Raw genomic sequence first — 26,950 nt, forward strand, 5'->3', positions numbered from 1 at the left:
CTCGCTAATGTTTGTATTTGACTGTGAAAACTCTTCAGTTTTTATATTGCTCTTGTTAAAAAAAGAAAGAAAGAAAAAAAGAGGCAAGTTTCAGATTTGGGGAATTGTTATTTTCTATATGTTCATTAAAATAAAATCACAAATGAGAAAAATAAATAAATAAACGAACCCGACACTCAGTTTCTGGATAAAAACATAATTTAATAAAGTTTCATGTGACATCATCATCATCATCACCACGGTGACCAAGGTCCAACAGGTGAGTTTGGTTTGTTACACCTGAACAGGAGTGGGAGGGGGAGGAGGGGGAGGGGCTCTCACTCCGGTCACCAAAATAAAAGTCTCAGTTTGACATGGAAATAAAAATAACAAAAATATATCAAAGTTACTTCATAACATAATAAAACACATTTATATTTATATATATATATAATACCCTCATGGCTGAAATACTTCAGAGTAGTGCGCGTGTGTGTGTGTGTGTGTGTGTGTGTGTGTGTGTGTGTGTGTGTGTGTGTGTGTGTGTGTGGCAGCAAAAAGAAAGAAAAATCTGACGTTTCAAAAATAAATGTCTATTAATTTACAAAATATAAGTGGAAAGTCAAAAAGATTTTCAGAATAAAGCTGAAACGTGAGAGTCAGGCAGTGACCTCACATCAACAGTTCACTTTATTTTGAAAGGTCATTTTTGTCGTAAAGTAAAAAATGTAATTTTTGAGCAAAAAAAAGTTAAATTTTTTCATAAATTCAGTTTAATCTTGAAATTCTACAAATATAAATATTAAAAATAGATTAAAATGTTTTATCAAAAAGTTTTATTTTGAAACTTCAGATTGTTTTCAGTCGACTTGTTCAGGTGATGTCATACTGCTGTGATGTCATACTGCTGTGATGTCATACTGCTGTGTGTGTGTGTGTCAGGTCTGATTGTTGGATGCTAACAGTTTCCCTCTGCTCCCAGTCTTTGTGCTAAGCTAGGCTAACAGCTGCTGATTGGTCGGTAGCAGCTACGTTGCCAGGGCGACGCAGCAGCAGCAGCTACGTTGCCAGGGCGACGGCCACGACATCCCTCAGCAGCTTGTTGAGGGCGGAGTTCTTCTCCTCCAACAGGAAGTTCCTCTTCTCGGCGTGTTTCTGCCGCTGCTCGGTGACGTGCAGCGCCTTCATCAGCTCGCCGTTCTCCACGTACACGTCCTTTAACAGCGCCGCTGACTTCCTGCTCTTCACCATCTGACACACACACACACACACACACACACACACACACACACACAGAGTTTCATTCATGTTCCTCCACTTTCATCTCTAACATCATATTGGACCGATATCTGGTACTGATTATTAACCCTTTGCACACGGAACTGCTATAAAATCGTCATATATCAATATTTTTTCTACTTTTTTTTGCATAAATCTCTTGAACGACTTCAGCTCTGCTCAAAAATACCAAATAATAAATCATTTACAGGATTTTAACCCTTTAAATGCCAGTTTGAAGGGTCGGTTTTAAAAACTTTTTGATAAATTTCACGATTTTTTATTTATTTTTTGAAAACTTTTTTTTCTAGAAATTTTAAAACTTTCTTTTTGAGAAATATTCCCACTTTTTTCCAGAAATTTCACTTAAAAATTAAAAAAATTCAAAGCCAATGGCCCTAATTTGAACGTACATTGACTAAGAAAGTAACGTTAATCAGCCTCAGAACAAATATTTGTGTATTGATTATTAACACACGGAACTGCTATAAAATCGTCATATATCAATATTTTTTCTACTTTTTTTTGCATAAATCTCTTGAACGACTTCAGCTCTGCTCAAAAATACCAAATAATAAATCACTTACAGGATTTTAACCCTTTAAATGCCAGTTTGAAGGGTCGGTTGTACACACCATGAGATATTTTTTATAAAATGAATAGTAGGGGGTTACAGAGGTCTGCAGTAGTTATTGATTGTTTGGTACTTTTAATAATAAACTTGTTAAAATGAACAAGTGTTAAATATAATGAAGCTTCGACTCACCTGCTCTTTGAGCTGCTGGACCTTCTCCTGCAGAACCGAACGCACCGACTTCAGTTTGATCTCCAGCTCCTCCAACCGCTGCTGCAGAGAGGACACGGCCTTCTCATACTGGTCCTGACACACACACACACACACACACACACACACACACACACACACACACACACACACACACACACACACACACACACACACACACACACACACACACACACACACACACTCATATTTATCATTATTGAGGCTTTCCTTCGTGTGTCAAAGCCACATGAGAGGCACGAAAGGTTGGTGCTCTTACAACAGCGGTTCTGAGACTTTTACATCAAGGACCCTAAACTGACACAAATTAGACCACGGACCCATTGGACGAAATTTTGGAACAAACACCAGAAATACACAAATATTTGTTCTGAGACTGAAGAACGTTACTTTCTTAGTGAATATACGTTCAAATTAGGGCCAATGGCGGGAAAATTTGGAAACATTTTAGTGAAATTTCTGGGGAAAAGTGGTTAAATTTCTCAAAATTTATGAAAAAAAAAAAGTTTAAAAAGATTCTAGAAAAAAAAGTAAACTTTCTCAAAACAAATTTAAAAATTTGAGGAAAAAGTGATAACATTTCTCAAAAGTTTAAAAATTTTGAGAAAAAGAAATAAAAATAGTCTACTTGCCAGCCCATAGGGCCCCATTGTGAACCCGGAAATGTTGAGTACCCCAAAGTTTTATGTTAGAAATATATAGTATGGGTCCCCAGTATTCAGAAACTGCCGGATGCTAACTTATAAATATTGGGCAATTAGCATAATTTACATAATTAGCATAAATTAGCATAATTGCCTATATGGGCAATATTTCAACAAAATTGACTTGGCTGATCTGGGCAATATTGGAGTGGTTTTAGGGGTTATTGATGATGCTGAATCCATTTCTGACTTTTCATAATTCAAAATGGCTGTCTAAACCGGAAGTGACCAGATTTTGAAATCCATCAAAATCGGCCCACTGGCGGTTAAAATCTGGTCACTTCCGGTTTAGACAGCCATTTTGAATTTTGAAAATGTCAGAAATGGATTCAGCATCATCAATAACCCCTAAAACCACTCCAATATTGCCCAGATCAGCCAAGTCAATTTTGTTGAAATATTGCCCATAGCAATTATGCTAATTTATGCTAATTATGTCAATTGTGCTAATTGCCCAATATATATAAGTTAGCATCCGGCAGTTTCAGAATACTGGGGACCCATACTATCTATTTCTAACATAAAACTTTGGGGTACTCAACATTTCCGGGTATTGGCAAGTAGACAATAAGGAGATGTATCATGTTTCAAAAAATTAAAGTTGGTGACGTAACGCCAACACTTAAATTCGAACAAACCATCAAACTAATCTCAAAACTTTAAGAATCTTAAAGAAATTATAATAATTATAATAATTCTATTGATCCCTGTTGTAGTTTCCTGTTGCCATGGTGCTGCTCTACTTCCTGTCTCACCTGCTTGCTGCTGATCTGGGAGCAGCTCTGTTGCGCCTGCAGCTTCAGCGCCTCCTCCAGCTGCTGCCTCCTCCTCTGCTCCTCCTGCAGCTGCTCCTGCAGCAGCTCCAGCTGCTCCTGCAGCCCCTCCCCCTCCCCCGCCCGCTGCTGCAGCTGCTGCAGCTGCCGCAGGTGCTGCGCCCGCAGCAGCGAGAGGGACGAGTCGGCCTGCAGCGCCTGCAGGACAGAGACCGAGGTTAAAGCAGAAGTAAGGTGAATGTTTGTGTTAATATAAGTCTTAAATAGTTGTATCTTCCGACAGCAATCACTTCTATAGAGTGTTTGGTCTGAAACACGGGTCTGTCAGTCACTCTGCTCTGCTCTGAGCCCAGGAGAAAACATTTATCGTATCCTACAGTTTTTATCCAATGAGGAGAGAGAACGGCATAAAGGGGCAGTCCTCTCTGTGTGTGAATGTGGTGACGTAGGGACGAGGGCGGGGGCTGCTAACTCCATCTGCTGACAGGAAGTTAGACAAAACCACCGGATCACTTACTGCTGCTTTAATGCATAGATATAAGATGGATGAGTCACTGAGGCTGCTGACCAATGACACGGCAGAGTTGCCACGCGGCCGCCATCTTGGCTCAGTCCCCCCCTCCCTCTCAAACCAGTCTCTGGTTCATGTTCTACTAAAATAACCAGAACTGGATCAGTTTTTTATTAGGGCCACATTGAGGAAAAAAAAGAGAATAAAGTCGTACATTTCCTATGAGAAAAAAGGCATAACATAAGTTTGTGATTTTTTTATTTCTCAGTGTGGCCCTAATACTCCGTCGTAGTTTTTGACCGATTTTCAAGCAGTTTGTTTTGTTATGTTATAACGTAACGACATGGCAGCGGAGTGACTGATGTTCTGGAGGGAAGTGGCAAAAATCATTTCAAAAGGTTCTGTGTTTCAGTATCAACGTATCATTCACAACTCTCCATCTGGGAAATAAGCCGGATGCATCGAGTAAAACTGACATTTATCTTCTAAAGGTTTTGCTGGCTAAAGTAAAAACGCCTTCACAAAACCCACTACAGATACTCTTAAAACAACTGCATGTCCTACAGCAAATGACTTCTGTTTCACCTTTTTTCTCTGTACTAAAATATGGAAATTATCTATAAATAAAGAGTTAGAAAAGAAAGAAATGCAGTTGTGGTACTGCATATTTAAAGCAGAAGTGAGCGATCCGGTGGTTTTGGCTAATGCTGCGTTCCAGGCAGGCTTTTGAAACCGTAAATTACAGCTTCAAGTCACAACTTACGACTTTGTAGCGTTCCAGGCAACACACTCGTGTTTCTCCGACCTGTTTTACCTGTGAAAGTCACTATAACGGCCACTCGTAACTTCTGACCCGTGAACTCGTACCAGATCGAACTGGTACGACTTCACAGGTCAGAAAAACACGAGTTACGAGTTGCCTTGAACGCACCATAACAGTCCTCGTCCCTACGTCACCACATTCAGGCGCATCCCTTGGCTGCACACACAGAGAGGACTGCCCCTTTATGCCGTTCTCTCTCCTCATTGGATAAAGGTTGTAGGATACAAGGAAAGTTTTCTCCTGGGCTCAGAGCAGAGCAGAGTGACTGACAGACCCGTGTTTCAGACCAAACACTCTATAGAAGTGATTGCTGTCAGAAGATACAACTATTTAAGACTTAGATTAACACAAACATTCACCTGACTTCTGCTTTAAAGTTATATCTACTGTATAAATAATAGCAATAGTTACTTTTCCTGGTAATTAGTTACAGTGAGTTACGTCTGTGTCTAGACCGATCCAGATCAGAGTCTCACCTGCTGCTCGGCCTGGTTCCTCTCCGTCTCCAGCTGGACCAGTCTGCTCCTCAGGTTCTGCTGGTCCTGGGTCAGTTGGTGGAGCTGCTGGTCCTGGTGCTGCAGCTCCGACAGCTGGACACACAGAGAACAGCAGACCGCTCAGAGAGAACACCGGACCGCTCAGTCACAAGCTGCGTTTCCATCAGCTGTTTAGATCATCGAGATGTATCGCATCGGAAAATGATGATGGAAAAGATGTGATTCTAATTAAAATCCCCTGATTTGCACAAACTGAAATCCGCTGCTAGGGCCGGTTTTGGTTGATTCAAATGGGATGGAAACAACTGTATGCAAATTAAGTGACGTAGCCACTTTCACCCCAACTGCTCCCGTGTTGCAGTTCATTCACAAGACAACATCAGGGTTTCACTACAAAATAAAAGCCCCCACACACCTTCATAATGATGTTACTGCACAGTTCTTCATAGTTCCTCCTCAGTAAAAACCAAACTTATCAACCAGCACATCCAGCGTGTAGGCTACCATTAATAAAGTCTCTCTCTCACACACACACACACACACACGGACAGGTCGCGTTGTGACGGTAATAAACATATGCGCTAAATCACGGGAGGGCAACGTCCGTAGATGGAAACACACAGGATTCTAATTTCTTTTAATGCACATTTCCCAGTAATTCAAATCACTTTGGATGGTGTAATGGAGATTTCTATGTTTATGACCCTTGATTGAACTGTGAAGATGTATGTTCATGAACCTTAGGTGAACCTTGAAGAAAGTGCAAGTTGCACTTTGTGCTGTGCATGAGGCAGCATACAGGTCCCACTGGGTTCCTGTTATTTTAGGATGACTACGCTCAAGTAAACAGTTGTTGTCTCCATGTTCAAAACCACAGTGAGATGTCAAAGAGATGTCGACTCGCTGAGGTGTGAAAAAACCACAACAGACCCTCGGTTACAGACAACCACAAGCTTCCTGCCTTTACATACAAGTTGATTTTATAATAACCCAAGATGTGCCAAAAGCGCTTCGTGCAAACTATGCAAACTTATTCTGCAAGAATGCAATAATGTAATTGGACAATGCATGATGCTGCCTCCAAGGAGGAGCACATGGCTCCTTCCTGCTCTTGTGCCTATGTAACCTGATGTAACCAAATCTCAGTGTGGACTCTCGTACAGACTTTTGTGTGTATGACAGTCCACCTCTTGCAAGATCAAATAAAGTAGCAGAAGTAAGGTGAATGTTTGTGTTAATCTAAGTCTTAAATAGTTGTATCTTCCGACAGCAATCACTTCTATAGAGTGTTTGGTCTGAAACACGGGTCTGTCAGTCACTCTGCTCTGCTCTGAGCCCAGGAGAAAACTTTCCTTGTATCCTACAACCTTTATCCAATGAGGAGAGAGAACAGCATAAAGGGGCGGTCCTCTCTATGTGTGCAGCCAAGGGATGTGCCTGAATGTGGTGACGTAGGGACGAGGACCAATAGATCCATGACGAGGGCGGGGGCTGCTAACTCCATCTGCTGACAAGAAGTTATGGTGCGTTCAAGGCAACTCGTAACTCGTGTTTTTCCGACCTGTAAAGTCGTACCAGTTTGATCTGGTACGAGTTCACGGGTCAGAAGTTACGAGTGGCTGTTATAGTGACTTTCACAGGTAAAACAGGTCGGAGAAACACGAGTGGGTTGCCTGGAACGCTACAAAGTCGTAAGTCGTGACTTGAAGCTGTAACTTACGGTTTCAAAAGCCTGCCTGGAACGCAGCATTAGCCAAAACCACCGGATCGCTCACTTCTGCTTTAAGTGAAACCCTTCTTTGCTGGACTTATGGTTTTCTCTCTCACAAGTTAAAGGAAATTTCCACAACAATGGAAACACGGCTACAGAGAGAACACCAGACCGCTGAGTCCACCTGAGTCCACCTGAGTCCGGCTCAGTCTGGTACCTTGAGCTGCAGCTGCTGGTTCTGGACCGTCAGTCTGTGGGTCTCCTCCTGCAGAACCACTGAGGCCCGCTCCTCCTGCTCCTCCTGCTGCTCCACAGCCCGACACAGCTGCTCCTTCTCCTCCTGCAGCCTCCTGGTGCTGCTCTCCAGCTGCTGCACCTAGAAACACACACAGAGAGTCAGGACCAAGGGGGCAGTTGTAGGTCTGAGAAGTGAAGCTGCAATCCCCTCTTCTTCCTCTGGGGGCTGGTGTCAGAAAGCAGCATTCTCCATAGACCCCCATGTTAAAATCACCCACTTTACATCCTCAATAAACATGATCAAAGCCTGGTGTCAGAACGTTTTCTGGTCTCAACCGATAGTTTCTACCCCCGCACACACTCTGAGGGGGGGGGGGGGTGTTTTTTAACTCTACCGTTTTACTGTTATTAGGTTAAAACTCTGGCCAATTAGGGCGCGGAAACGTTGAGTGACAGGTCCGAGCAGCTCCGTGGACAGCTGCTTCGAGGCCAGTGGGCGGGTTCTCGGCCGGCCAATCCAACATGGCGCTGTTCAGGCCGCCATATTGGAGTCACATTAATCAATAATCAATAGTGTGATCAGTGACCTGGTCCTGAGCCTCCTGCAGGTTCCTCTGCAGCTGCGTCACTTCCTGGGCGTGGCCTCGTTTCTCCTGAGTGACGGCGTCGAGCTGCGAGCGCAGAGAGAGGGCGGAGCTCTGCAGCGCCGCCACCTGGTTGGTAGATAGATAGACAGATAGATAGATAGATAGATAGATAGATAGATAGATAGACAGATAGATAGATAGATAGATAGATAGATAGATAGATAGATAGATAGATAGATAGATAGATAGACAGACAGACAGATATAGGATCACATTAGGGCCGTTGGCGAGAATTTTTGGAAACAATTTAGCAAAATTTCTGGAAAAAAGTGGTAACATTTCTAAAAAAAAGTTTCTTGAAAAAAATGCTACATTTCTCAAAAAAAAAAAAGTTTTAAAAAATCTAGAAAAAACTGGTAAAATTTCTCCCCCCAAAAAAAGTTTACAGAAAATTGTAGAAAAAAAAGGTAACATTTCTCAAAAAAAGGAAAAATTAGAAAAAAAAGTTGTTAAATTTCAAGAGAAAGCGAAGCTTCTGAGAGTCAGAGAAGAGTTGTTGTTGTTGTGTTGTCACCTTGTTGCCGTGGGCGACGGCGTCTCGCAGCAGTCGGTCCTTGTCGTCCTGCAGCCGCTGCTGCTGCAGCGTCGCCGAGCTAAGCTCCGCCTCCAGCGCCGCCACACGGCCCAGCTGGACAACAACAACAACAACATCTGAGTTATTGATCTTCACTGAGTTGGTTATTGATCAGATGTTGGTTATTGATCAGATATTGGTTATTGATCAGATGTTGGTTATTGATCAGATGTTGGTTATTGATCAGATGTTGGTTATTGATCAGATGTTGGTTATTGATCAGATGTTGGTTATTGATCAGATGTTGGTTATTGATCAGATGTTGGTTATTGATCAGATGTTGGTTATTGATCGGCACCTTGTCCCTGCAGCTCAGCATCTCTCTCTCCAGCAGCGTCTTCTCCTGCATCCACACCGCCTCCTGCTGCGCCGCCGCCTCCTGCAGCCGCTGCACCTGAGGAGCAGCAGCCAATCAGAGAGCAGCGTGAGGAGAAGCAGCCAATCAGAGAGCAGCGTGAGGACACACAGACACCTGGCGATCCATCGTATTGATCACAGGATCAGAACCTCCTCAGAGTGAAGGAGACCAGGTCATGTGACGTGTGACTCTCACCGTAGCTCCTCCCTCCTCCTGCTCCTTGGAGACGGTTGCTAGGCGCTCCCGCAGCATCCGGACCGACTCCTGTTCCCCACGGAGACGAGAGCTGAGCTCAGCGTTGTCGTCGCTCAGCTGCAGATTCCTGCTGCTCAGCTGCAGCACCTCCTCTCTGTAGCGGGAGTTCTGCAGGAGGAGGAGAGATGATGAGGTCATGATGAGGTCATTATGAGGTCATGATGACATCATCAGGACCAACAGCTCCTCACCTCTCTGTGCAGCTGTTCTTCTTCTTCTCTGCTCCTCTCGTGTTCTGTCTCCAGCTCCTCCACTTTCCTCCTGACGAAGAAGAAGGTAAATATTTCTCAAAAAAAAAAACTTTAAAAAATTTCTAGACAGAAGTGGCAAAATTTCTCAAAAAGAAGGGGGAAAAAGGGGAAAAAAGGAAACTTTCTCCAAAAAAGTGATAACATTTTTCAAAAGTTTAAATATTTTGAGAAAAAGAGGGCACCCGTTTGAACCGTCTGAAGGACCAGTCATATGTCACTGGTTCTCATAGATATAAACACGTAGCTAGATGCTGCATTCATGTCAGGCACGTCGTCGCGGCCGCCATCTTGGGAGGGAGTTCCTTGTATGTTATCTATGGTAATGCATGTCACCAACGGCAGTACGAGGTAAAACAAAACATAACAACTCATACTTCCTCCTCCTCAAGATGGCGGCGGCGACGTTCCGTTCCAATGGGCAGCAGCTATGTGTATATCTATAAAGGTACTTTATTTGTCACATATACAGCTAGTCTATCTATCTAGGGTTGTGTCCTAAACCCCTCCCTCATTCCCTCCTCCCTACTCACTATATAGTGAATTCAATATAGTGACTCACTCAAATCAAATAAAAAAACACTTTCGGACACTACTCCGCCGCACAGTTAATGATGTATTACGTCGCGTAATTAAAACATTCCGACTGCGATTGTAGCGGCCGGTGCTGGTACCATGGATACAACCATGGTAACGGCCGGTGTAGAGGAGTAAAGCAATATATTAAGCGGTAATATATATATATATATATATAAGCATCAAAGATGTTCAATCAAACCCACATAGTTTGAAACAACATTCAAAACACACACAGCCAGTGTCACAACTAAGCATAACGTCCGCTAGCTTAATGCTAACGTTAATGTAAAACACCATCGACGGGCTAACAGAAATTAGCCTCTCTATCCAGAGTCTGTGTTAGGAAATTTGCTTTATTGATTTATTTGGTAGCTACACCGGTCGCTCTGGGCCGCTGTGTTAACGGCGTCGATCCGTGACCGCAATGCATGATGGGATATCTTGCTCCGGTTAGTGACCATCGGATGTTCACTACATTTGGCGGTGAATTATGGGATAGATTCAGTCACTAGATAGTGAACATTAATAATAACTTAACATTCAGACACCACTACAACAACTGGTCACTATATAGAGAGGAGGGGGGTTAGGACACAACCTATGACTGGTTCCAGACTGAACCGGTTTCCTCCGGTCTGAACCGGTTTCCTCTGGACCTCCTCCTCCTCACCTCTTCTTGGAGAGCTGCTCCTCCAGGTTCTGCACCTCCTGCTGCAGGAGGCTCAGTCTCTCCTGCAGAGCTCCGTTCTCCGACCGCACCTCCTCCATCTGAGTCCTGAGGAGACACAGGAGGTCAGAGTCACACCTCCTCTTTTCTCCTCCTCCTCCTTCTCCTTTATCTTCCTCCTCCTCCCTCCTCTTCCTCCTCCTCTTTTATCTTCCTTCTCTATCCTCCTCCTCCTTTCTCCTCTCCTCCTCTATCTTCCCCCTCCTTTTCCTCCACTTTCTCCTCTTTTATCTTCCTCCACATCCACCTCCACCACCTCCTCCTTCTTCTCTATCTTCCTCCTTCCTCTTCCTCTATCTTCCTCCTTTCTCCTCATTTATCTTCCTCCTCCTCCTCCTCCTCCTCCTCCTCCTCCTCCTCCTCAGGCTTCAGTTTCACCTTTAAGTTCTAATTGATTATTGATCGACTGTCATTGATCATTGGCTGTCATCATCGTCATCATCATCATCATCATCATCATCATCATCATCATCATCATCATCATCATCATCATCATCATCATCATCATCATCAGAATTAATTTCAGGCTTTTACTCTGAAGTTCAGACAAACAGGAAACAAACAGACGTGCGTTACTGAGTCAGTGATGTCATGCGTTTAGAGGATGATGTCATTGGGTTAGAGGCGGCCATGAGGTGATGAGGTTAGAGCATTCCGAGAAGAGAGCCAATCAGAGCGCAGGGGGGCGTGGTCATCAGCAACAGAGAGCCAATCAGAGCGCAGGGGGGGCGTGGCCAGCAGCAGCAGCAGCAGACGGAGGTTAGTTCTCATCAGGACCGGATTCTGGACCGGATTCTGGACCGAGTCCAGGGTTGTGTCCGAAATCACTCCCTCACTCCCTCCTCCTTACTCACTATATAGTGAATTCAATATAGTGACTCACTGGTCAAATAAAAAAACACTTTCGGACACTACTCCGCCGCACAGTACACACAGGTACACAGGTACCATGGATACAACCATGGTAAGGGCCGGTGTAGAGGAGTAAAGCAATATATTAAGCGGTAATATATATATTTAAGCATCAAAGATGTTAAATCAAACCCACATAGTTTGAAACAACATTCAAAACACACACAGCCAGTGTCACAACTAAGCATAACGTCCGCTAGCTTAATGCTAACGTTAATGTAAAACCTCATAGACGGGCTAACAGGAATTAGCATCGCTATCCAGAGTCTGTGGTCAGTTTATAACGCTTGTTGGGAAATTTGCTCTGATGTTTGTTGTGGGAGTCTGTGGAAGCCGCGACCGGACAACTCTGGCAGCTGGACACATTTATTGAGGCTGCTGCACTACTGCATTTATTTGGTAGCTACACCGGTCACTACTGCATTTATTTGGTAGCTACACCGGTCACTACTGCATTTATTTGGTAGCTACACCGGTCACTACTTCATTTATTTGGTAGCTACACCGGTCACTACTGCATTTATTTGGTAGCTACACCGGTCACTACTGCATTTATTTGGTAGCTACACCGGTCACTACTGCATTTATTTGGTAGCTACACCGGTCACTACTGCATTTATTTGGTAGCTACACCGGTCACTACTGCATTTATTTGGTAGCTACACCGGTCACTACTGCATTTATTTGGTAGCTACACCGGTCGCTCTGGGCCGCTGTGGTAACGGCCATCCGTGACCACAATGCATGATGGGATATCTTGCATATCTCGTGGGATAGATTCAGTCACTATATAGTGAACATTAATAATCACTAAACATTCAGACACCACTACAAAATGGCCTGGTCACTATATAGTGAGTAGGGGGTGATTTCGGACACAGCCCTGGACCGGATTCAGGACCGGATTCAGGACCGGATTCTGGTCGATCCAGGTCGGGCTCGTCATGCGGACCAACCTGTGTGGACTCGCTGGGTCCATCACCTCCTCCAGAACCAGAACCAGCTGCTCCAGCTCCTCCAGCTGCCTCCTCATTCTGCTCCTCTCCCGCTGCGCCTCCTGCTGCTCCTCCTGCAGCAGCCGCTTCTGCTCCAGCGCGCGGCCCAGCTCCGCGTCCTTGGCGTTGAGCTGCGAGCGGAGCGACGCGGCCAGGTCGGCGGTGGCGTTGAGCCGCGCGCTGAGCTCGGCGAGGAGGTGCTGCAGCGAGGAGATCTCCTCCTCCCTCTGGGCGAGGAGGTGCTGCAGCGAGGAGATCTCCTCCTCCCTCTCGGCGAGGAGGTGCTGCAGCGAGGAGATCTCCTCCTCCCTCTGGGCGAGGAGGTGCTGCAGCGAGGAGATCTCCTCCTCCCTCTCGGCGAGGAGGTGCTGCAGCGAGGAGATCTCCTCCTCTCTCTCGGTGAGGAGGTGCTGCAGCGAGGAGATCTCCCCCTCCCTCTCGGCGAGGAGGTGCTGCAGCGAGGAGATCTCCCCCTCCCTCTCGGCGAGGAGGTGCTGCAGCGAGGAGATCTCCTCCTCCCTCTGGGCGAGGAGGTGCTGCAGCGAGGAGATCTCCCCCTCCCTCTGGGCGAGGAGGTGCTGCAGGGAGGAGATCTCCCCCTCCCTCTCAGCGAGGAGGCGCTGCAGCGAGGAGTTCTCCTCCTCCATCTCTACGATCTGGGTCGACAGCTGGTCCGCCAGGCCGCCGTAGCTCCGGTTCTCCTGCTCCAGACGCCGCGCCTCCTCCTGCTCCTGGGCCAGAGCCTCCTGCAGACGCTGCACCTCCTCCTCCTCGCCGCTCCTCCTCCTCCTCCTCCGCTCCAGCTCCTCGGAGACGCGGTCCACGGCCATCGCCTGCTCCTTCAGGTCCTGGATCAGCCGGACCCGGTCCGTCCTCAGAGAGTCCAGCTCCGCCGTGAGTCTGCAGACGGAGCGCTGCGCCTCCTCCTGCGCCTCCTGCTTCTCCGCAGCCAGCCGTCGGCTCAGCTGCTCCTGCTCCTCCAGCTGGGAGCGCGCCTCCTGCAGCCACGCCTCCAGCTGCTCCACGCAGGCCTCCGACTGGCCGAGCCGGCGGGTCAACCGACGGAGCGCCTCCTCCCGCTGCTCCCGCTCCTCCTCGCTCCGCAGCTTCTCCTGCTCTGATTGGACGAGGCGCTGCTCCCAGAATCCTCTCTGCTCCTGCAGCTGCTGGAGGAGGAGGCGCTGGCCGTCGGCGTGTTGTAGCTCCGCCTCCTCTCTGGTCGCCACATGGTCACGTACGGAGCCGCGTGTTACAACCAGTGAGTTTAAGGTGAGACGCTAACACACCGATTATTGATGCACCGATCAATTTACAGATTATGGGATTTTTCTCTTCTCTATCATGTCTTTTTTTGAAGGGATACGTCAGCATTTTTTTTCGTGTCTTGCCTCACTCCTGAGTCCATGACCAGCAGATAGACACAATCCTTTCGACTGTGCGTGCAGTAACAAGGGAGATAGAGCAGTATCGCCCGTAATTAGCTTAGCTCAAATGCTGGAAGTGTATGGGTAGTGTTAGCCTGCCTCCACCTAAAGTCGCTAATTAGCTTAGCTCAAACACTGGAAGTGTATGGGTAGTGTTAGCCTGCCTCCACCTAAAGTCGCTAATTAGCTTAGCTCAAACACTAGAAGTGTATCCTGTTAGCCTGCCTCCACCTAAAGTCGCTAATTAGCTTAGCTCAAACACTGGAAGTGTATAGGTAGTGTTAGCCTGCCTCCACCTAAAGTCGCTAATTAGCTTAGCTCAAACACTGGAAGTGTATGGGTAGTGTTAGCCTGCCTCCACCTAAAGTCGCTAATTAGCTTAGCTTAAACCCTGGAAGTGTATGGGTAGTGTTAGCCTGCCTCCACCTAAAGTCACTAATTAGCTTAGCTCAAACACTGGAAGTGTATGGGTAGTGTTAGCCTGCCTCAGAAGCTGGTTTCATTTTAGCTCTAAACTCTGTAAATATATCACTTTATCCACATTTCAAACATGTTTAGGTGAGAAAGTAGCCGTTTAGATCAGCAGTGTGTCGTTAATTTGTCTAAATACCAGCTGTTTACAATTTTGTTGGGATGAATCCGGCGCTACTCAAGCTAGCCGTTGTGACCAACGCACTTCCAGTTACTTTCACAAAATAAAACACCCGTTGCCCTTTACATACAGAAAACCATGACGATAGAATTTGTGCTTTTACTTTGAAACAGGAAGCTAACCTACCCTCGATGTAGCTAGCTTGAACCAAAATAAAGCGTCTTTGCTTGAACCCTCCGTTTTGACCGATCTCGTCCCGTTAGCGGCATTTGACCGCTCAAGATGCCTTACCGGAGAGTTTTGTCAGCTCTGAGACGAAGATCGGCCCGCCGGTTTCCGTTTAGAGTTGCTGAAGAGTTTCTCTGATGACTTTAGGTGGAGGCAGGCTAACACTACCCATACACTTCCAGTGTTTGAGCTAAGCTAATTAGCGACTTTAGGTGGAGGCAGGCTAACACTACCTATACACTTCCAGTGTTTGAGCTAAGCTAATTATGGCGATACGGCTCACTCCCTTGTTACTGCACTCACAGTGGAAAGGATCTCCACTTCAGCAGCACTTACAGACACCAAACCTTCCACTTTGATCCCTTTCTATATCCTGAAGGTTTTTACAGAGGGGATTGTTGATATATCATTCACAGCCTCATTTATACAACATTTTATTACTAAAAACATGGAGACATTAGATGTTTTTTTAGGGCTGGTGACAGTATTTTAATTTTAATTATTTAAAATTTGACAAAACTTGTAACAGAAAAAGGTTTTTGTCTCAGTTTCATGGTGATATCTGTTATTTAAATGTTTCACCTGTAGTGTCTCACCTTAATAAAAACAATGTGGTTGATGGAAACCCCCCCCTCCCCCCCTCCAGACTGACCTGAGCGCCATCAGCTGCTGGTCCATCTTCAGCTGCAGCTCGGCCTCCAGCTGCTCCTTCTCTCCGCTCAGCCTCTGCACCAGGTTACCGATCTCACGGGCGAAGTTCTGCTCCAGCTCTGCACGCTCCCGCTGCATTCTGGGAAATAAAACACACCTGGTTCTGGTTTTTGTGAACAAACTGAACAAAACAGGTGAACGTGTCTCTGAACACGACTCTCTTGCGAACGCCACAGCAATTCGATCCCAGTCAAGTCCATCAGAGCGTTTCTGTCTCCGCTCCGCCGTCCGACACAAATACACAGCAGGGGCCTCATTTATCATTGTGGATACACGTTTTTTTACACGCTCTTTCCCCCGTTTTGTGCGTACGCACTTTTCTCCGCCTTATTTGGGATCTATCAAACCAAAACCTGTCGGGAGAAAGTGCAGAAATTTACAACCAGTCTGACCATGGCGTACCGGCATTTACACGCTTTTTGAAGAACAGGAGGAATTGGTGACGCCGCTGCAGAGTCAGAGAACTGCAGTGTGCGAGGGAGAGAGGAGCGCGGACACTGTTTGAAGTAGCAAGTGGTGGTGATGATGACAAAGTGTCAAAGTTATAGTAACTGGCAGTGGAAACCCTGCTATAAATTATTATGACATAATCTAAAATAAGGGGCAGAATAAATATGATTCTTCTTCTTTCTGTTCTGTTTCATTTAGATTTGGGAGTTTTTTGTTTGTATTGTAGCCTTTCAATGCAAGATGATGTTTCTGACTGATATTGCCGTGTTACCGTGTATCTCGCTTTCAGAGAAACTCCGCTTCATTCTCCGCTCTCCATCCGTCTGTTGTCTTCACCGTCTTCCACTGACGTCATTCCACACGTTTACAGAGTGCACATGGCTACTTAATATGCACGTGCTGATTTGCATTGACCATATATGGTTGTGTAGGGCCGTTTAGCAGGCGGGATATGAGGCGTGTTCACATCCGCACTTTTCTTGGGTCCGGTGTGATTTATCAATGGAAATTGCGGGCAGTTGTGCGTACGCACAGTTTGATAGATCTGAAAAGGGTGTAAATATTTTGGGTGTACGCCATTTTTGGCTTTTCGTCGTACGTCAAAATTTAGTAGCACTTTTACACACTTTTTGATAAATGAGGCCCCAGGTCTCTTTTTCTTGCGCATCGATCCACGTCGATTAGATCGCACCACACAGGAAGTCAAACGCACCGAGCATCCGGTAAATTTCAAAATAAAACACGACGACAAACTTTTCCATCACTTTGTCGACACTAGTTTCACCAACAGGTCGTCGATCAGTCAGAGGAACATGAAGCTAAACAGGAAGTCGTTGATCATGGAGGAGGAAAACCGTGATGTTTAAACGATACAACACACCTGATCTACAAGAACACAAACTGAAAGTAAAAAAAAAAAAGAGAGTAAGTCTGACAGAAAAGTGTCCGTTGTCTTCCTCACCTGCGCTCCTGCTCGTTGCTCCACCCTCCTCCTCCTCCTCCTCCTCCTCCTCCTCCTCCTCCTCCATGTCTGTCCAGCGCCTCCTTCAGCTGCTTCACCTGCTGCTCCACCTGAGTCTTCTGCTCCTCCAGCTCACTGATCTCCAGCTGAAACACAACAAGACACCCAACACTTCAATCCTGCACATTTATTTAGAAATATATTCATCTTTGCACATATTCGCTTCCAAATCGTTCAGTGAATTCTTTCATTAACTCTCAGGTCCGTTCCTACAACAAGACACTGGTGAACTTCATCCTCTCTTTGCTGCATCACAGATCTGATTCATCAAAACTCAACACAATCCATTTCACATTTATACTGTGTTTTTATTGAGTGTATGTAAAGTGATGAGCCCTGTCAAAGACAAATTTCTGCTACCCTTTGGGGCAGACAATAAAGTATCTATCTATCTATCTATCTATCTATCTATCTATCTATCTATCTATCTATCTATCTATCTATCTATACATACTATACTTATTTTATTTTCACTCTTCTTGTTATAATAAGTCACTTTGCTGCTTTCTTTCTTGTTATTGTTACTGAATTGTTCTTGAATCTTTTACCGTATCTATCAGGGAGGTATTAAATGGTTTTTAACCTCTCCTGTTCTGTTTTTGTAACTGTCCTTGATTTCTACGGTGCAAATAGATAAAGTAAAGTAGGAAATGAGATGCTGCTGCTGTCACCTTGAAGGCCTGGCTGATGTCTTTGCGCTCCACCTCCATGCTCTGTCTCATCAGCTCCAGACTTCGCTCGTAGTAGTTCACCTGAGGAACGATAACCAAGGGTTCATTAATAAATCATAATTAACTCATTTAATTAACTTCATCTGATCCCAGACCTGCAGCTGCTACAGATGTTACAGCAGCTGGAACATTTAACATTCACTTTATTGGTTTGAAGTGATTAATAATCTGCTGCTTCATTCAAATGCAACTTTATTACAGAGTTGTTTTAGAGGGAAATACAGAGACTGTTGATGAAAAACTGTCCCTGAAGGCAACGTGCATCAGTGGTTTTACATGAATTTCCCTCTAAAACAACTCTGTGTGGTAACGTTGTGTTATTATCTCATAGTGTGGTGAATGTGCAGCTCACAACTTGTCCACCAGAGCGTTGTGGAGTTGTTGGATTGTGTATTTGATGAGTTTGATGAGGGAAACCAAGAAATCCCATAATGAGCCTCCGTAGCGTAGCTCTGAGCAGCTCACGGCTCTGCTCCGCCGTTCTAAAAATAGCTTGCACCAACAATTAAAGGTAACGAGCCTACTGCTGTGACTATGTTGCATGTACCTGCGTCTCCATGGTGATGTGCAGCTGCTGCAGCTCCTGGTTGTGTTTCTGCTTCAGCTGCTCCAGGGCCAGTTCAGTCTGGATGCTGACGGCCGGTCCAGACACACACACACTGTCCAGAGAGCCCAGAGCTGCACACACACATACACACACACACACACACACACACACACACACACACACACACACACAGTTGCATTAGTGCTGTAAGCTTTTAAAACGCTGTAGCTCTGCTTTCTGTGGCTTTGATTGACAGCTCTGTGTGTGTCTGTGTCTGTCTGTCTGTCTGTGTGTGTGTGTGTGTGTGTGTGTGTGTGTGTGTGTGTGTGTGTGTGTGTGTGTGTGTGTGTGTGTGTGTGTCTCACCAGTTTTATCAGTCGGCTGCAGTTTCTTCCTCACAGCAGGTGACGGGCTGCGCTTCATGTCTGAATCGTCTGAAAACACACACACACACACACACACACACACACACACACACACACACACACACACACACACACACACACACACAGACACACACAGAGGTCAGAGTGCGACACAGTGAAGCAGCAGAGAGACAGCGACTCACTGTGAGACTGAAACACAACAACACGGAAACACAACTGGATGGAAGAGAGAGGGAGAGAGTGTGTGTGTGTGTGTGTGTGTGTGTGTGTGTGTGTGTGTGTGTGTGTGTGTGTGTGTGTGTGTGTGTGTGTGTGTGTGTGTGTGTGTGTGTGTGTGTGTGTGTGTGTGTGTGTGGGCGTGTACAGGTCAACCTGCACCGACCGGTTCTACTAGATTCCAGTTTCAGTTCAGTCGTTCATTCAGGTTTCACATTGTGTGGTCTTTTATTTTGAAGGAGGCGACAGCAGCCAATCAGCTGCCTGCTCTGCTCTGCTCTGCTCTGGCTCCACCTACTGTCACACACCTGTCACTGCACCACACCACATCTGTCTCAGCTCCAGATGTCACACTGGTCAACCTTGTGTCATATATATATATATATACAGCTCTGGAAAAAATGAAGAGACCACTCCCAAAATGATCAGTTTCTCTAGTTTTACTATTCATAGACTATGTGTTTGAGTAAAATATCAACTACCAACAACATTTCTCCCAAAGTTGAAAAAAAAATATTGTCATTTAGAGCTTTTATTGGCTAATGACTAAACTAGTCTAAATAACAAAAATATGAAGTCTTTTCAGACCTTGAATAATTATAATAATGCAAAGAAAACATGTTCACAGCAAGAATATTTTAACTCAGGAAGAGTTTATAAACCCATTTTAGTGGGATAATGTCAATGTTTAATCCCAGCAGTGGTTTTTATATAAAACCAGATGTGGGTCAGGTGATGACCTCATCAGTGTCTCATTAAGGAGAATGAGTTGTGTTTGTGTTGGTGTTTAAAAAAGAAAAGAAAAGAGAAGAATGACTGTCATACATGTAGAGATGCTTTTAAGAAACATTTGTGAAAGTGCTCTCTTCATTTTTTTCCAGAGCTGTAGACACTGAACAGGAAACAGATCCTTTCACAGTAAAACTAACATCAGGTTGATCAGTGTCACATATAGGCTACTGTATATATACAAATATGTCATGCTTTTTCCCATACTTTCCTTTTTCCTTTTTTCTTGCTTTTAATTATATGTTTAATGTTTTTACTAATTTTTACTATTTTGAGTTTATTTTAATATTTAAAAACTGTTTTTTTTTTTTCCCGTTTCCAATTCTGACTGTTGAATGTTTAGTTTTTATGTAAAGGACACTGAGTTGTCCCTTGGTATGAAATGCGCTACCATATATAAATGAAGCTGCTGTGCCTTTATTCTCCAGTGGAGCTGTATTGATCAGTGATCGGTCCATTGATCAGCAGCTGATTGATTATTGAATCATTGATTAGTTTCTCTTCCTGTGGTTTGGAAGCAGCTTTTTGACTTTTTACAACTCACTCAGTACGTTTACATGCAGAGCTTCATCCAGCTCGGCTCAAAATTAGATTTTGGCGTCTAATCAGACTTCTGTCCTTGTCTCAATTTACATGCAACTGAGAAAATGTAATAACTGACGAGGTCCGCCCCCTCACGCGGCGTCACCCGTTGTTTCAGCGGGTTAATACTCCCTCGGCCCCCCTGTCCTGTTGACTTTACTGTCACCTCGTAAAAAACAGAATATAAACAACTTAGTAGCTTAATAATAAACTCTCAACTGCAGTTCCCGACCAGACGCGCCAGTCTGGGCCGGATTCGTTTTTAATAAAACCCTCTGGCTGGTGGCGCTGTGTGAGATGTATTGAATCTGCGCTGACGTTGGTTTTTTTTCTTTACTTTGCCGGGTTTGGGCGGCTTCTCTGCTCCACTTGGTGCCGTCTCTACTGTTGTGGAGCAGCGCACATGCGTTGTCCAGTTATACTCCGACTAAGGTGTTTACATGACGGGGAAAATCGAATTCCAATCACATTATCTGGGTCTTAATCGGAGTTCTCAACTCCGATTTCAGTCGGACTAAGGTGTTTACATGCACTTCAGTTGTCCAGTTATAGTCGGATTAAGGCAATAATTCAGTTTTTTCAAGTGTCATGTAAACGTACTGAGTGACATTTCAGAGATGTTATGAATTTATAGCTGATCATTGTTGTGGTTGTGGTTGCCGTGGTTACCTGAGTCGGTCCCGGTGGCGTCTCCCTGCTGTTGGTCCCAGTCCAGACCGGTCGTGTCTCCTCTCCGCCTCCTCCTCCTCCACTTCCTGTCGCTCCTCTGACTCTTCAGCAGCTCCAACTCCGAACTCAGCTCATCGTTTCTGTCCCGCAGCTCCTGAACGCAACACACACACACACACACACACACACACACACACACAGTTATCAGCATTTACAAGCATTTACATTACAGCATTTCTGAAACTTTTTTACATCAAGGACCCGAAATTGACACAAATTAGACCACCAATCTTCCCCCATTGGACTAAATTTTGAAACAAACACCAGAAATACACATATTTGTTCTGAGACTGAAGAACGTTACTTTTTTAGTCAATGTACGTTCAAATTAGGGCCACTGGCGTGAAATTTTGGAAGAATTTTAGCAAAATTTCTGGAAAGAACTGGTAAAATGGTAAAAAGCTTTAAAAAAAATTCTAGAAAAAAGTGATACATTTTCGAAAAAAGGAAGAAAAAAAGGTTTAAAAAATCTAGAAAAAACTGTTAAATTTTCAAAAAAAAAGGTTTAAAAAAATTCTAGAATAAAGTCACAAAATAAAAATAAATGAATAAATTTAAAAAATCCTCAGACACTTTGAGAACCACTGATTTACACACACACACACACTGCAGAAACACACTCCAACACAAACTACACTTCAACTTCAGATGAAGGTGATGACATCATCAGCTGACTCACACCTGTGACCTCACCTTGATCTTCTGTTGGACCGACACGAGGCGTTCAGGTGCACAAACACAAACAGACATTAGAGCTTCTTCAACACCGAGAACACACACACACACACACACACACACACACACACACACACACACACACACACACACACACACACACACACACACACACACACACACACACACACACACACACACACACACACACACACACACACACACACACACACACTCACCCTGCACTGCAGCTCGTAGTCCTTGACGATCTCAGAGAAACGCTCCTCATGACTCAGTCCAGCACCGGCCGAGTCCAAGCTGCCAAACTGTCAAACAGAAACACAGCAGCTCATTGGTCCAGAGTCGCTGTCAATCAGCCAATCAACCAATCAATCGATCAATCAATCAACCAATCAATCGATCAATGGAACAAACATCCTGTCGGTGTTCGGAGCAGAGAGTCGACAGCGAGGAGAAGAAGTCACAGAGGAAACGGTGTTTAATAATTCACCAGCTACAAGAAGACGGGTCACCTGACACCTGTGAGTGTGTGAGTGTGTGTGTGTGTGTGTGTGTGTGTGTGTGTGTGTGTGTGTGTGTGTGTGTGTGTGTGTGTGTGTGTGTGTGTGTGTGTGTGTGTGTGTGTGTGTGTGTGTGTGTGTCTGTCAGTGTGTGTGTGTGTGTGATTAGGTCCAGTATGTAAAACAGATTCAAACTGGTTCTAACTGGTTCAGTTCATTAGAGAGAAACAGTGAAATCAAACATCATCATCAGTCTGTTGATTCGCTGCTCACAGGAAGTCTTAAGGCAGGGATGTCAAACTCAATTTAGTTCAGGGGCCACAAACAGCACAATTTAATCTGAAGTGGGCCGGACCAGTAAAATAATAGCATAATAACCTTTAAATATATTTTTAGAATTGAAATTTTCCTCTGTTTTTGTATGTTTACAGTTACTGAACCATCCTTTTACAAAACACATTATGAACCACCTGAAATGTCTTGATAAAAATATGTGCAATTTAAAATTTCCACACTTGACAAATTCATCCTGAGGGCCAGATTGGACCCTCTGCAGGGCCGGTTCTGGCCCACGGGCCGCATGTTTGACAGCCTTGTCTTAAGGCCTTTGCACACTGGGTCCGTTTTTTTCGTCCGAATTTGCCGCACGTCAAAAGATAAATTTGACCTCATGCTGTGTTGATCATGTTTACACACAGAGTCCCAAACTTTCGTCCGTCATTAAAGTTTTCGGAACAGGTTCGATTTAATGCGTTTTTTGCATCCGTGAAAAGTCTTTTTGACCAATCACATCAGCGTTTCGAGGCTGGAGAGGGAGAGAGAGAAAGGGGGGGGGGGGGATCACCGCTGTGTGTGCGTGTGTGTGTGTGTGTGTATGTGTGTGTGTGTGTGTGTGTGTGTGTGTACCTTGTCCTGCAGCAGTGTGTCCATGTCTCTCTGCAGTTTGTTGACTGAGTTTTCAGCTTCGGTCAGTTTCATCTTCACGGCGCAGAGCTCCTCCTCCACACGCCGGTTCTCCTGCATCACCACGACAACCACAACATGAATAACATACAAGAAGGAGGAGGAGGAGGAGGAGGAGGAGGAGGAGGAGGAGGAGGAAGAGGAAGGAGAGGGAAGGAGAGGAGAGAAAGAGAGGAAGAGGAGAGGAAGAGGAGGAAGGAGGAGAGGAGAGAAAGAGAGGAGGAGGAGGAGGAAGAGGAAGAGGAAGGAGAGGAGAGAAAGAGAGGAAGAAGGAAGAGGAGGAGAAAGGAGGAGACGAAGAGGAGGAGGAAGGAGGAGGAAGTAGGAGGAAGGAGAGGAGAGAAAGAGAGGAGGAGAAAGGAGGAGGAGGAGGAAGGAGAGGAGAGAAAGAGAGGAGGAGAAGAAGGAAGAGGAGGAGAAAGGAGGAGGAGGAGGAGGAGAAGAAGGAAGAGGAGGAGAAAGGAGGAGGAGGAGGAGGAGAAGAAGGAAGAGGAGGAGAAAGGAGGAGGAGGAGGAGAAAGGAGGAGAGAGAGCGTCAGACCTGTGTGATGGAGCAGAGCTCTGAGTGAAGGAGGAGAAGGAGGAGGAGGAGAGGAAGAGGAGGAGGAGAAAGGAGGAGAGAGTATCACACCTGTGTGATGGAGCAGAGCTCTGAGTGAAGCTCCGCCTCCTGAGCTCGGAGCAGCTGCAGCTCTTCCTGCAGCGCGTCGCGCTCCCGCTCCACCTGCTGCAGCAGCGCCTCGTTCTCCTGCTCCGACTGGCTGCGCAGCGCCGTCAGCCTATCACGGAACTCCTGCTCCAGCTCCCTGCAGCCAATCACAGAGCAGAGCAGCCAATCACACAGCGGCCAATCACAGAGCAGCCAATCACAGAGCAGAACACCATAGATATATACTGACTAGATGCTGCGTTCCCAGGCAGCTCTACTGAGTGCAATGCGTCAACGCGGCGGCCATCTTGGTGAGGGGGAAACCGTGTCTACTTCCTGCATTAGAGGTCTATCAACCATTAACATCACCACAACTCGCTGAATATTCAACCCATTTTCAAGCCGTTTGGTTTATTATAAATGTCAGACATAGATTTATGATATTAAACATACATTTAGATACTCAGACACACACACACATGCATGCATAACTACAGTGAGATGTGTTCTACAGGGTCTGACTGGTCTGACTGCTGGTCAGACGTTTATATGTCTATGGTCAGAAACCCCGGACCAAGATGGCCGCCGTGTTGACGTACGCTGAGAAGCAGAAGGCGCCATCTAGTCAGTATATATATCTATGACACACACACACACAGACACAGACACACACCTGATCCTGCTCTGGTTGAGCGTCTCCATGTTGGCATGGCGATCGTCGACCTCCCGGACCAGCTGGAGGTTCCTCTGGTCGGCCTGATCCAGGTCCACCTTCACCTTGTCCCTCTCTCTGGAAGTCTGGTCCAGAACCAGTCTGGAGGGGGGGGGAGGAGGAGGAGGAGGAGGAGGAGGAGAAGAAAAGAGTAGTGTGTTTAGTGACAGGGCAGAGAGAAAACAATGTGATCAATAATCAGCTGATCATCAATAACCTGAGGCTCCGCCCCCTCACTGACAAACTGACCCAGGATCTGATGACGACGTGTAACCATAGACTGTAAAGAGAACGGCCGTAGCACCGTGACGTCTCCCATTGGTTTGGAGGAGTCTGTTTTGTGCCGCTACTACGGGGGTTTGAACTGCGCCGCCATCTTGGATTTTAGGTGGAGTCTACTTTCCATATTTGGAGAGGTGCGGTGGTTAGCCGGCTGAGAACCCGCCCACTGAACTCAGAGCAACCAATTAACAGCCGGTAAACTGTCTGTGAACCTGTCACTCAACGTCATTTATGCACCAATTTGAAGCCTACACAACACTAAAACGGTTGTGGGACAAACACAGTGTTGACGGAGATGGAAACTATCACTAGAGACAAAAACAATAAAATGTAGGCTACCAGGCTGTAAATAAGTTGTTTTAAGCTGTAAAGTCTAAAGTCTGTTTTAACATGGTCTATGGAGAGTTGCTCGGGTCCAGAACCAGAACCAGGACTGAGACCTACTGCAGGTGCTGGATCTCGGTCTTGTAGGAGATGAGCGCCGCCTGGTGGATGCCGTTTCCTCCGACCAGCAGCTCGTTGTCCAGCGCCAGAGTCAGATCGACCAGGCTGAGACGCTCCTCCAGGGGGAAGTCCAGAGTCTGGGGAGGAGAGGGTTAAAGGTTAAAGGTTAGGACCAGAACCAGAACCAGATACATTTTATCATTTTTTTCTTACAAATTTTACCACTTTTTAATTTTTTTTTATTTTACTACTTTTTTTCTTTTTACAATTTAATTTTTACTCAGGATCTGTGTCTTTACATTCAGATGGAACAGAAATCCACCTGACTTCCTGTTGTCACTCAGACGTGGTCATGTGGTCGTCACCTGACTCAACTCACTTGGGAATATTTGTGTAACTTCTCAACTGAGAACTTAAAGGGATAGTAGCATTTTTTAAAAGTGTGGTTGTATGATCTCCAAATAGCCCCTAAGTACTTTAATTGCAGTAGAAGACTCTCTGCACTCCTCCCGTTAGCAACGCCAGCCCATAATAGCCCTGCCCAGAGATTTACAACATACAGTGTTGTGAACAGACCCAAAGAAACGGCCTATTTTCACGGCCTAAAAGAGGTTTTACCTGGAAAAAAAAAAAATACACAGTTCCATTGTTCACTATAATATAATTTTTTCCAGCCCTTCAAAGTTCAGGAAAAACACAGTTTTTATTTGGACCTAACCAACTGCTGATCGGCGGGCGCTAACCCTGGGCGGAGGGATACGTGAGTTGGTTAGGTCCAAATAAAAACTGTGTTTTTCCTGCACTTTGAAGGGCTGGAAAAAATTACATTATAGTGAACAATGGAACTGTGTATTTTTTTCAGGTAAAACCTCTTTTAGGCCGTGAAAATAGGCCGTTTCTTTGGGTCTGTTCACAACACTGTATGTTGTAAATCTCTGGGCAGGGCTATTATGGGCTGGCGTTGCTAACGGGAGGAGTGCAGAGAGTCTTCTACTGCAATTAAAGTACTTAGGGGCTATTTGGAGATCATACAACCACACTTTAAAAAAAATGATACTATCCCTTTAAGCCACTCTGGTTAAATCAGATAAATATATAAATACGATGAACAGACACGCACATTTAAATGTCTAATGAACACAACCAGTTCTCTGGTACCGGTCCATACCGACCTGCAGGATGTCCCGGCTGTTCCTGATTCCCTCCTCGGTCCAGAGGCCGATGACGCGCTCCGGGCTGGTGCATCCCGACCCGTCGTCAAGGCGACTGAGGACCCGTTGGCCCACCGTGGCCGTCAGCAGCGACGGCGAGGCGGAGCGAGCCGAGCGCTCCGAGCGCTCCTCGATCAGGGACTGGGTCTGCATGGACGACCACAGACCAGGTGTTAGTCCAGGTGTGTGTGTGTGTGTGTGTGTGCGCGTCCAGGTTCAGACAGAACTGGAGCTGAGGTCTGGTGACTGGTCCTCACTCAGGTTTCTATAGAGTTTAAATCCAGATTCCTCAGGCGCCTGAGTAACGTGGTGACCTCTAATCTGGATTAGTCTGTTTCCACCCAGTCAGGAGGCCCAGACCCCCCAGACCCCCCAGACCAGACCCTCTGGTCCAGACCCTCTGGTCCAGACCCTCTGGTCCAGACCCTCTGGTCCAGACCCTCTGGGTTACATGCTGTCATTCAGACATCCCAC

General features: G+C 45.6%; 1 protein-coding gene across 1 annotated transcript in view; it reads right to left on the reverse strand.

Annotated features, from left to right (window-relative positions):
* Positions 1-1,027: 1,027 nt before the first annotated feature.
* The window catches only part of ninl (ninein-like), a gene marked incomplete at its 5' end in the record, with an annotated part of 65,781 nt that continues 39,858 nt past the window's right edge, over positions 1,028-26,950 (reverse strand). Inside the window, 26 exons of the mRNA XM_083988687.1 lie at positions 1,028-1,230; positions 2,024-2,137; positions 3,522-3,644; positions 5,350-5,463; positions 7,299-7,457; positions 7,906-8,031; positions 8,480-8,593; positions 8,838-8,933; positions 9,093-9,260; positions 9,344-9,413; positions 10,650-10,754; positions 12,575-13,176; positions 13,225-13,828; positions 15,510-15,647; positions 16,899-16,903; positions 17,060-17,125; positions 17,711-17,791; positions 18,318-18,448; positions 18,683-18,751; positions 20,960-21,113; positions 21,934-22,020; positions 23,122-23,232; positions 23,810-23,984; positions 24,501-24,641; positions 25,266-25,402; positions 26,438-26,623. Coding sequence (XP_083844813.1) covers positions 1,039-1,230; positions 2,024-2,137; positions 3,522-3,644; positions 5,350-5,463; positions 7,299-7,457; positions 7,906-8,031; positions 8,480-8,593; positions 8,838-8,933; positions 9,093-9,260; positions 9,344-9,413; positions 10,650-10,754; positions 12,575-13,176; positions 13,225-13,828; positions 15,510-15,647; positions 16,899-16,903; positions 17,060-17,125; positions 17,711-17,791; positions 18,318-18,448; positions 18,683-18,751; positions 20,960-21,113; positions 21,934-22,020; positions 23,122-23,232; positions 23,810-23,984; positions 24,501-24,641; positions 25,266-25,402; positions 26,438-26,623 — 4,068 coding nt within the window. The 3' untranslated portion in view covers positions 1,028-1,038. The remainder of the gene's footprint in view (positions 1,231-2,023; positions 2,138-3,521; positions 3,645-5,349; positions 5,464-7,298; positions 7,458-7,905; positions 8,032-8,479; positions 8,594-8,837; positions 8,934-9,092; positions 9,261-9,343; positions 9,414-10,649; positions 10,755-12,574; positions 13,177-13,224; positions 13,829-15,509; positions 15,648-16,898; positions 16,904-17,059; positions 17,126-17,710; positions 17,792-18,317; positions 18,449-18,682; positions 18,752-20,959; positions 21,114-21,933; positions 22,021-23,121; positions 23,233-23,809; positions 23,985-24,500; positions 24,642-25,265; positions 25,403-26,437; positions 26,624-26,950) is intronic.

This window comes from Trachurus trachurus, assembly GCF_905171665.1.
Source record: "Trachurus trachurus genome assembly, chromosome: 15".
Classification (NCBI taxonomy): Eukaryota; Metazoa; Chordata; class Actinopteri; order Carangiformes; family Carangidae; genus Trachurus; species Trachurus trachurus.